This window comes from Phaethon lepturus, unplaced genomic scaffold (assembly GCF_000687285.1).
Source record: "Phaethon lepturus isolate BGI_N335 unplaced genomic scaffold, ASM68728v1 scaffold4414, whole genome shotgun sequence".
Classification (NCBI taxonomy): Eukaryota; Metazoa; Chordata; class Aves; order Phaethontiformes; family Phaethontidae; genus Phaethon; species Phaethon lepturus.
The window spans coordinates 231,553-243,171 of NW_010532538.1; the positions used below are offsets into that span (position 1 = coordinate 231,553).

Below are 11,619 nucleotides of genomic sequence, written 5' to 3' on the forward strand. Positions count from 1 at the left end.
CCTGCTGAAAACACGTTAAAATTAGCAATTACTAGCGTGAGTTTCAATGACAGATGTATGCAAAATTTCACACCTAATTTATGCACGCAAACAGTGGAAAAAAGGAGTATTTGCAAACTCAAAGTCTCATGTTGTCACATGATTATCTTTGCTAAAGACAATGGCATTTCAGCATAAATGCTTAAAATTAAGTACATCACCGTACCATCCCTAATTAAAGTGCTTAAGTCCAGGAATTATTTTCAACTCACTCTGCTTTCAAGGATTATATAAAATTTGGGAGGTCTAGGGGCTGTTCCTGATCCTTGAATGTGCACAATGTCCCCATTTATTTTGAAGAAGTGCAATAACGGTGATGAAAGATCTTGTATTCTTTTTTACAGTCTGCAGCTAAGAGAAACTGTGTGTGAGAGCACATAAGCCTACCAGGCAATTCAAGTATCCCTAATAGATGCACACATGCCTACCAGTGACTCAGAATATGGGCATGAGGTGGGGCTGAGAAGAGAAAGGTGTCAGCAAGAAAGCACAAAGAAAAATTGTAATTTACAAGCAACTGTTTCAAATTTTTTTTAAAAAGAAATGCAAAATAAAACGTTTCTGTGTGTTACTGATGTTTTTCTCATGTCATCTGGATTTGTTTTAAATCCAAATTGAGCTCTGAATTTTCCAGATTCACACTGCCTGGACTTGGGATTACTATAGGATTTTATTTTAAAGTTTCTGGCAAATATTCTCAGTCCACGTATTGATGGATATTGATGCAATGAATGAACACCTTAAATCTCTCTTAATGTAAGGTTTTTAATATAAATGAGGAAAAAAAGGAAGTAAACTGGAGGTCTGAGTTGCTTTGCTGAACAATTCTTTTACTACTTGTAAACCTATTCACATTTAATATCATGAAATCAAGCTCTCACCATCAAAAATAAAAATCCATCAAATTCCTGCAGCATTTCTATAGCAGTGGTTCTCAAACTCACATGTCCTGGGGCAAAAATTAAGAGAAAGTAAAGAAAACATGATACTGTATTCTCTTTGTTGGCTTTGTTTTCCCATACCAAAGAGCAACTCTGAAGGGTTTCACGGGAAACCTGCACACTGCAACACACAACCCTTTGTTTTAACAGCTATCATTCTATAGGTGTGAGATACAATACAGATCAAAATATGCAACTGATATTGCAACATCTAAATAGCATGTGGTATCAGGTTTAATTACAATAAATACTTTTAAACTGTTTGAGAATACTCACGCTTTTGGATGTAGCTTTCATTTGCCAACTGGTGCCTAACAGTTAAGTAGAACATATAATTAAATCTTAAGTGTCTATGAAAGGCAAATCTTTGAAAAGGAAGTATTTTAGCATGGTTGGCAAGGTGTGCACATATCAACAGTGTGGGAAACATATAACTGACAGCATGTGCTGCTGTAAGTCCTCGTAACAGAGGTTAAAATCTGCTCAGAAAATACTTGCATTTAGATGAACAAGACTGACACAAATCGTCAGTCTGTCCCTCTGTTGACATCTTCAGCTATTTCAACGTGACACAGGTTACGTTTACAAACATAAGGCTTTCATGCACTCCCAAAAAGTGCATCGTGCATTTAATGGCCTGAAATCAAACTAACTATACATGTGGTGCTTGTGTGTGAGGTTTTGCTCCATATTTTTAAACACACTTTTCTGGGAACTTTCAGTAAGGACCTAGTGCAATCAAGGCAGAAATAAATTTGTTCCTAAGTTCAGATCAAATGCTCTGGCCCTAACTCTCTCTCTGACCTCGGATAAAGTAGCTTGCCTTCCTATGACATCGCTATAAAATCCTACTAGATGATGAATCTTATCAGAGGTGACATCTGATTACACTGCATTTCTCATTTATTTCTTTTTAATGAATCCTGAAGACTTTATTAGGGAATAGTCAGTTGACATTTCCTTCTCCAGTGTTTTTGTGAGCCACTAATGGTGGAACGGTCTTATTGTGAATTAAGAGTATCTCTTGTTCAGTTTCCAAATCTTCCATGATTGAGTGGGTTAATTTCAAATAGCTTTCTCATAACAACATGCGTTTTTAATGCATCTACTTTTAAAATAGTTTTAAAAATTATGCAAGACAAAGTAAGTAGAGTTCTAATGACAGGGAGTTATTAACCTTTGGGAGAGTTATTTTAGGGAAAACAGGACACACACACTGCTGAGAAAATGTTTCAGATACTAAGATGGGCCTGGTAGATGTGGCAGTCACTGTATCGTTGCAGCATGCTCGTCCCTGGCAACTGCTGTGTCTATCAGCAACGCGCGCGCTGTACACGTACCAGCTGTGTGTGTGAACCTGCTTTCAAGTTTCTGCACCCGGTAGATGATGGCCAAAATTTGAAGGTTGCAGAATAAGGCCTACAGAGTCTCATATACTAAGTAACAGCTCTGCAGTGATAATACCCAGCACTCTGAAGATGAGCCATAAGCAATTTCCCATGGTTGTTATTTCATACTCCCAGGGGAACACTGGCATCACTGATGTTAGGTTACATGCTAGGACGCGGACAAAGCAGAATTATAATATTATATCCCATGAGAAAAGTATATCTTCAAGAGAATTTATGCAAACAACAATAGTAAGACACAAGCCTTCAAAAGTTTAGGAAATAATTTCTACAATAGCAATGGATAAAATAATAAAATTTCATTACTTATAGAATATCAACAATGTAAGATAGATTTATTTATGCAACATATCTCTTGCAGTAATGTGACCTTTGCTCTTTGTGTGATTTTTTTTCCCTTTCTTGTGCCTCTGACTATTTCAGAAAGACAATGACATTATTTAAATATAAGGGAAAACTGCGGGACGATATCCGAATCAGAATGAAATAACCATGTAAATGCAACTGCAAAAAAGCCTGCTCAAGTGACAAAACCAAGAATTACGGAAGTGGTTGACTGTGGCTGAGTCTCCACATCTGGGGAAGCTGTGTCCTGCGGTATGCTCTCCTGTCCTAGACTCTGGGTACACCTTGGCCATGACTTAACCGTGCACTCAAAGGAGTGCTATTCCCCAGCTAAACCGGTTTCCTTCAGAAAGCATCTTGTGTGCGGCAGCTTGGACTGAATTCCAACAGAGCCCTGGTCTGGGGCAGCGCTGGGCTGGGCTGTGTCTGTCATGCATGGTCCTTCACCTGTCAGCTCCTGGGGCCTGAGATGACCACTCTGTGTCTGTAGCATCTCCTATACTTTCCCCTAATGATCCAGCAAGGGCAGTGGAATACTTGGGTTAAATGGGCTTCTGACTGAAACCACTATGGCAGTTCAGTTCCTCTGACCTTCTGCAAACTCCACATTCACTTTAAGCTAGATTGTGAAATGCAAGATATAAAACTCCCAATTCTTGCCTGTATTTCCCTTCATGTTCTCATTTATACATATGCAAAAAAGCAGAACAGTCACATTTTCCATTGTGTTTTGCCCAGGGATAAATAAATGCAACAAAGGGAAAAAATAGGGAAAAAGACACATTATTTCTAGAAACCTCGCTACAAGTTTGTGCATTAATGAAGCTGTAAGAACACTACAGATGAGATACATGCTCTGGCCATTTCATTTCCCATTGCTGACTTCCATGTCTTCCATAACATTTTATTTCAAAGTTTTGGGTTGATATTTCATTAGGGGGAAAAAAAGGCTGGAAATTCTTGTTTAAGAAACTAACAGTGATATCTGCTAATATAACTTGAGAAAGGTTAAGAATTAGACAGTAAGATTTTCTAAATTTAGTGGTTTTGACATTTTGTAAATTGTGTGGATGCTCTGCCTTTTTTTTTTTTTTTTTTTGATTAAAAAGATGTTGAGATCAATCATGGAAAATAGCAAAAACTGTAATCTACTTTCTTCTCAACATGGAATAAGCCACAAGGGAGCATATGATTTAATGACAAGAAGATGCATCTGATAAGATAATAATTTGCTCAAGGAGAGATCTGGGTTGCGAATGCAGCTGTTCCAAAAATCTGAACCCACAGGCAAGAAATTACTTCGTTTTTGTACGAGCTATATCCATAACTATTTAGATAAACTGTGATAGACTCCAGAAAAGTGCATCAGATAGAGAAGTATAGAATCAGGACTACTTGGAGATTGAAAAGAAAAAAATTCAGGAGATGGTAAAGATTCTCATGAATTATTGCTGTGAAGACTGAATGAAAAAGATTTCAGTAATTAGATTGTTCAACACAGCATCTTCCTTCATCAGTGACTCCCTTTATATAAATGTCTCTCTATATCCTGACTCAGTTCTGGTACATGATTGTTTCGTTCCCATCTGTGACAAGTTCCATGGCTCTGAGCTGTGCTACCTGGATGCCCAAAGTAAAGCTCCTGCAGAAATGTTCTCAGCCTTCAATTCTTATTTCAGAACTCTGGTAATTCTTTTAAAACACAAGCTCACAGAGGGAAGCCCACTCGTATTTTGGTGTGATTGCACCACCTTCATATATCCGTATTGGCCGGTACTAGGAAAATGACACTAGAACCCAAGATTAAGATAACTTATTAGCAACATAAAAATTAGACAAAAATCTCCACGTACTGTGATATGGTCCCATCAGTACTACCTAATTAGTCAGTATCAGGTTCAACATCAGCAGAATTAACTGAATCACATATTTTGTAAGGTCAGATCTTTTTCATAGGAAAATACATGTACTTAGGTAAAATAGCAGAGAGGTATTACCTGGCAATTCTCTACTGTTACAGTCAATATTACTGCAAGTCCATCTGTACAAGTAGACCCTAATACCCACATTTATCCCCACTGATGTTTGACTGCATGTGTAGATAAGAAAACACCTGCATGGCTCACTTAGCAGGATCAGCCTCACAGCAGGGAGAAAAAGCCAGTAAGAATGCATGTCTTCAGGACACTGCATGCTTTCTCTGTTGAAACATGCAAACTAAAAAGCATGAAATGATCTTGGCTGCTGTATAGCACACAACTGTCTGAGTAACTCCTTTCACATTGGCCATGGTACCTTGCCATCATGTTTTCAATATGCTAGGCAGATGATCCCTGATGATACTCATCAGCCTGCATTCTTCTCATCCAGCAAGGGGTCAGCAGGACACAAGCAACACTGCTGCCTTCTGCTATTTAGATGTACTCGTGGGCTGGGAAATTTTGTATTAAATGAAAGAGTCAAAGCTCTGCACTGAAAATTTTACACGCTTATGTCTTTCACTGGCCTAAACTTACAAAAAGAACACAGGCGAAAGCCCTTAGTATTTGAATGGTACTAGGTTCACCAAGCTGCTCTTGCACAGAGAATGTGTAAGGAGACTAGCAATTAGTCTCTTCAACCAAAGAAATGAGAAAAGGAAATCTGGCAGATGTTGGCTACATCTCTTTATAGGAGACGCAGAGAGCAGCTGTTACAGTAAGGATTGCAGGGATTTCTTGAGAAAGTCAGTAGCAGATGTCACCATCTGCTTCTGCCTTCTCTATGAAATAGAGGCAAAAGGGAGACTGAATGCTTGTTAAAAAAAAAGGTAACAACAAAAAACATAAATTCAAAAGATACCCAAACATACTTACAGTGCATGGGGGAACCTCTTACCCCTTTCTCGCTGGCAAACTTGTGATCCAGATGCACAATAAAAGCAAAGAACACTCCCCCATTGTCTTTAAATCACTATTTCTTTTCATTTTAATCTTACTACGTGTACTTTGACAACCTTCAGCCTGCAATCTAACACCTAGCCATTTCCTCCCCGGCTGAAAGAGATCAGAGAAATGAGCAGTTGTATCCTTTCCCTCTGGCTACACAGCAATGGTCTGATGACAACTGCTTTACCAGGGTTGGTATCAGACAAACAAAAATTTCCTACTGAATGATCTACAAAAAAAATGATGTCATGTGTGCAGGCAAAGTATTTATTACTCAGGGGAAAAAAAACCCAACAGAAACCAAACCAAACTTCTGTTGCATTGTGTCAGGAAACATGCTGTACATGTTTGTACATCTTGGCAGATAAAGATCAGATGAGGCAAGCAATGAAGTGGTTAACCAAATCAGAAAGTTATCTTAGACATCCAAATGCACATCTTGTAAACCTGAGAAAACTTCTTACACAGAACTGAGGAGAAAAAAAAGTAAGGGCTTGTCTGGGAAGAAACAAATGACACTGTCAGCAAGTAGTTTGCTTTCTCACTCAGAGAAGGTGGTATTAGTGAGATCCAGAGCCCAACAAAGGAACATGAATCTTTCCAACAGTGTAAAAAAGACTTGGATCGAGCCCCAGCTTTCCTGAAAACTAGACTTACTAATTGCCTCACTCTTCCACTGTCAAAACCATCATCTCACTGAACTGAAATACCTTTCCAATATTGCTATAAGGGCAGATGTTTCCACAGTGGTAATACTGGGAGCCACATTCAACCAACAACAACAACTTGCTGGCCATCACCTCCCCCATTTGGTATCCTAGAATGCTGTCTTGCCAAAAAAAAAACCCCAAACAACCCAAAACCCAAAAGGCAGCTTTCTCTAAAAGTTTTTTAGGTTTTCTTTTGTTTGTTTGATTTTGGAAACAGAGGCCACCTTGTAGCTTACTACCACCATAGAGAGCATTTTGTTTTTCAGCTAGTGTCATAGTTAGACAATAAATAAGCTTCAGAAATGGAAGACTGCATTTTCCTTTGCCATAAATCAGGAAAGAGTTGAGCTATATCTGGATAAAAAGTGATGAAAGTAACTGAAGAAACTAGCTTTAGCAAGGTATACAGCTAATACAGGTCTTTTCCCCAAAGCAAGTAAATTATGCTTATCTTACATTAGCAGACCATCACTGGAAGTACTATGCCAGACCCTCAGCTGGCATAAATCAACATGACCCTATTCACTTCAGTGCAGCTGTGTTGATTTATGTGAGCTGAAAAGCATGTACTGGTCAAAAAGTGACTATTTCATCTTATAAAACTATAAAAATGACTAAGAAATGAAAAGTTGTAGACATAATATGAAGAAAAAATCAGAAAGGAAAGTACTACAGAAAGGCTCAAAGTAGATTTACTAAGGTTGGTCTAACATAGCCTCTCATTTTACTCCATATGAGATTTTAGATAATATTCTCTGTTGTTACATACACATGTATCTCTTGAGTATGGACTCAAGTATTTGTGCAATTTAATAATGCTCTACTATTCCCAAATTAAGATGTTAAGGCTCAGACAATGGGTTCAACTAACCTGGAATTTATTGTTGGTGTTTTTTTTTAAAGTCACTGTGGCTGTCAGAACATGAAACATCAGACTTAAAAGCAAGCCCACAGAGTGAACTTAAGTGTTCAGATTTGCAGTACTGTGTAACGTCTTAAGAACTACTTCTACTATAGTCTTTCTCTTACAGAGAAAAAGAGCAAGATAAAAGTAAAAAATCAAACAATCTTCTCAAAGCCAGCACTTCTCTCAAGCCTTGGTAATTTTGAGAAATAGGAAACCTCTCATATTAGACCTAAGCACTCTTTACCCTTATGAACTCTGTGTTGACTTCCCTGTTATTATACAGGCTACATGAGATTAACTGCTGGTGCTCCTTTCCAAGTTAAAGATGGGAAGGGTAAGAAGAAGAATCAGTATTCTGAAATAAGAGGTGTACATTCCTAAATACCTTTCTCAGGGATGCGGTTCTTGAGATTAGACCATTTTCATTTTCACGAGGCTTGCGTATCGCTGGCCCAGCAGTATAATATCTGAACACTATATGAAGAGTCATCACGAAGAAAACTCTTCACAATTGTCTGTTTAATTCAGCCCCAGCGACCAGCTGCTAACAGCCACTTGTCAGACAACTGCAATTCATCATCCTTCACCATGGGTACTGGTACTTCGAACGCAAATACTTCTGTATTTGATCACAGTCCACACTCAGGCTGCCAGGTACCATAAAGGCATTCTGTTCATCCTTGCCATTGCCTTACAGCATAACACAGCTTATGGATGCTTGCCTACAAGAAATACTAGGATTTGTCTCTTCACAGTCTTTCCGTGTAAATATGTTCACTGTAGGAAGCTTACAAAAATTTTCAGAGGTATGATTAACACTTCAAACACTGGGAGGGAAAAAAATGCACTGTCTGCCTGGACGGATCAACTCTGCACCTCCACTGCCACAACCCTCTGCCCTCCACTGATTCCCTGGCATTATGTTTTGTGTGGGCAAAATGCACTTAGTATCACTGCCAATGGGGAGTTGTATTGGATCATTTCAGTGTTAACACTAAACCAACTGGAATAATAGTATGCAATATTGGAAAAAAATGTGTATTGGCTTATTTAGATATTTCACATCTCTGAAATCAGTAGATTTTTTAAAAAAGGGCCAAAACATAAGGCATTTTAAAACTTCCATGTGCATTACCATCTTTGCATAGGAATTAGAAATCTCAATTAAATCCTCTTTTCCTCCCAAAGCACCTTTGCAGTCTTCAAAAACATTAGGAAAGTGATGAATGGCTATGAAGAAACCACCTCAAAACTACTTTGCTTCCATTTTTTTCTCTGCATAAATTTTCAAACATTCTCCCATAAAAACACTAAGCAAATGGCACTGGGCTGTGGTTACAATTGCTTTTGTTGCATGTACTCCTGCTAAGGCAAAAGGAGCCAACCGAAACCATTTCTACAGCAAGATTCCCGTTTGCGGCGTAAGGGGCGTAAACCAGCCCCCAGCACATACACACGAGCAGAAGTACAGCCGGAGACTTCAGAGCACAGGCTTGGGTTCTCCACGAGGACATTAAGTGTGTTGAAAAGAGACTTCAGACTGGAAGCTTCATTGCAACAACAAGCACTGAAGTTTCCCTCCAAAATGGCACAAGCCTATAGAGAAGCAGCATAAATGGTGAATATAATTTCCAGCTCATCCTGTAGCTCCTTCGGGTTACTAGAAACCATGTCAGGCTAATATTTGCCATTGCGTATTCCATCATTCTTTATGTTTGTCAGAAGCTTTCGATTGCGTAATGAAAACTCAGAACAATTTGGATGTCAGTTTGTACAGTGCACCAAGAATATATTGCAGTGAACTGTTTAAAATTATTAGGGCTTCTAAATGAAACAATCTAGTGAATTTTATTCCCTTTTGATTTTGAACTTGTACTGTCATCTGCTCCAGTGAAGTGATGCACCAACTTCTACCACCAAGTATTTGATGCATCACTTACTGTAAATGCTGCCTGTAGTGTACTACAAGCTGTCACAGCCGCGGCTGCCAAAGACTGAAATCAATATTTAAATCCTATCGACACTGACTCCTTTTTTCTTTCTTTTTTTTTTTTTAAACAGAGTTGCAATTATGGTTTATTTTATATTTGTAAGCATGATTAAAATTATTATATTCTGTGCCAGGCTATAATTTATATAATTGCATTCCTGTAAAATTTGAATTTATTTTTCATTTAGAAACAGACCACAATAAAAGGCTTCTGCACTGTGAATCCAGTTTTCTGTGTTAATTTAAAATTTAATTTTAGAGTGTTTTCTACAGTCACAGTACTTTAAGGGCTGTCATTGTATAAGAGACTTTTAATCAACTGTGGGCTTGTACTCAAACTAAATACCAATATTAATTGTTTGTAAAGTACTGCAAGAGGAAAAGGGATGGTTAAGTGGAACTTAAGCTGCATTGCTATTAAGGATTAAACAGAAAGGCATTTTAAAGCCATGTGTTGAAAGCCATCTTGTCAGAAGGTATGGGCCATAATCCACAAATTTTCAAAATATACCAGGCTGTACTCATTAGTCATATGAATTTAGGGGGTCTGCCTCCTAATTTGACATTTATATGCAAATAAAAATCTTGAGTACAAGTCACACCTGAAGTTGCCCACCTAATTGTTTAGAAAACATGCCTTTTAATGTGTCATTTGAACATTTTAGCCTCAGCTTATTATCAAGAGGGAAAGAAAACTCAGGGATGTTACGACGTTATTGCAGTCTCTTGAGAGCACTGATACACGAAACCAGGTACACGAGCCTCCCTTCAGCGTCAGAAGGCTACAAAATGGAATGTGATGCTTGAAAGGGAACGCTGCTGCTCTGCAGGCTCTCAGACCGCCACGAGGGCTGCATTAAAGACAGCGAGCAGCCTACGACTCACGACACCCTCCCTACAGAATTTTGGCAAGTTGCAATGAAACCTGTGGATGCATTGTTTCGTTTTTCCGGTCAGATGTACGCAAAGTTGGGAACGGTTTCACACGGATTTTCTAACCTCTCCTGGGGCTTTCGTGATTGAAGAGGATGCCGTTCACAGCAAAGAGTTTGTAGGCCTCTCTGAAGTTCACCACAATCCAGTAGGCATACAGTTTTGCCACCCCTACAAAAATAATTTTAAAGCGTTAGGTACACCCACTCTGCTCGTACGTAGCTCAGACAGACACACGTGTACGTCTCTCTCACGCAGGGTGAAGCCCACATTTCAACAGTGGAGTGCGTTAGAATTTGATTCATTCCCCTATTTGGCATTTTCAAATATCCAGCCAAATAAACAGCAGTTGGACGGGAAAATACTCCTTTTCTGTGCAGCCTCTCAACTGGCCAGAAAGTGTTGGGGCATTTTCTCACGTGGTTGCTTACGCACACATAAGCGTAGCACTTTTTCTTTTACAATATAATTAACACCACCAGAGCGTGTGAAATATGCCACTGTGGTGACCTCTGCTAATAAAAAAAAAATCTACTTTGGAGGAAAAAAAGTGAAAATCTGGTGCCTTAACACTTAAATTGATTTGAAACTTTATCACCAAAGTCCTCCATGCACATTGCTTTAATAGGTGTTTCAAATTTCATGCGAGTTCATGAAGGAAGAAGTGAGCTCCTGGGATTTTTTCATTTAAGCAACAAAAAATATGAAACTTTATCACTTCAGCAGTATCTCACAACTCTTTGTGAAGGAAGAGACACCCTTCCCCCCTCTCTACAAGAGCTCTCTATCTCTGAGCTGAATGAACACGGTCTTGCGAAGTGAGATGCTAATTTCCAACCCTCGGGCAACGGCAGCAAATACTTTTTATATAGTAATTCATAAAGGTATGCCTCTTGACATGTCTAGTCACTTTAGCTCTATCGTCATTCTAATCTCACACCCAGATGACTTCAGCCCCGAGACATGAGCGAGGAGAACAGGCAGACACTACACACACACCATCAGTCATCCTCACCGTAAGGCGATCTTGGGTAAAAAGGGGTGGTCTCCTTTTGTGGGATTTCTTGCACTTTTCCAAAAAGTTCACTGGTGGAGGCTTGGTAGAACTTCACAGAGTTGATAAGGCCGCAGGTCTTAATAGCATCTAGGAGCCGTAAAGTGCCAACCCCATCAACGTCAGCAGTATATTCTGCTAGGTCGAAAGAAATCTTGGGGAGAGAAAGAAATAAAGAAACCCATCAATTTTACTAGGGGAACCAGAACATGCCGTGATCATGTACAACCAAAGTAATACATCACTTGTCACAGACCATCTAGACACTTTTGTACGAAGTAGATGCTCAGTTTACAAAAGTACCCTCAAAGGATTTCTAAGAATAAGCAAGTAGTTCCATAAATAGCAGAACCAAAAGACTGGT

At 38.9% G+C, this 11,619-nt stretch overlaps 1 protein-coding gene across 1 annotated transcript in view; it reads right to left on the minus strand.

The window, feature by feature from the left end:
- GMDS (GDP-mannose 4,6-dehydratase) overlaps positions 1–11,409 on the minus strand; it is a gene marked incomplete at both ends in the record, with an annotated part of 183,427 nt that extends 172,018 nt beyond the window's left edge. The window contains 2 exons of the mRNA XM_010284859.1: positions 10,268–10,372; positions 11,217–11,409. Coding sequence (XP_010283161.1) covers positions 10,268–10,372; positions 11,217–11,409 — 298 coding nt within the window. The remainder of the gene's footprint in view (positions 1–10,267; positions 10,373–11,216) is intronic.
- Positions 11,410–11,619: the final 210 nt, after the last annotated feature.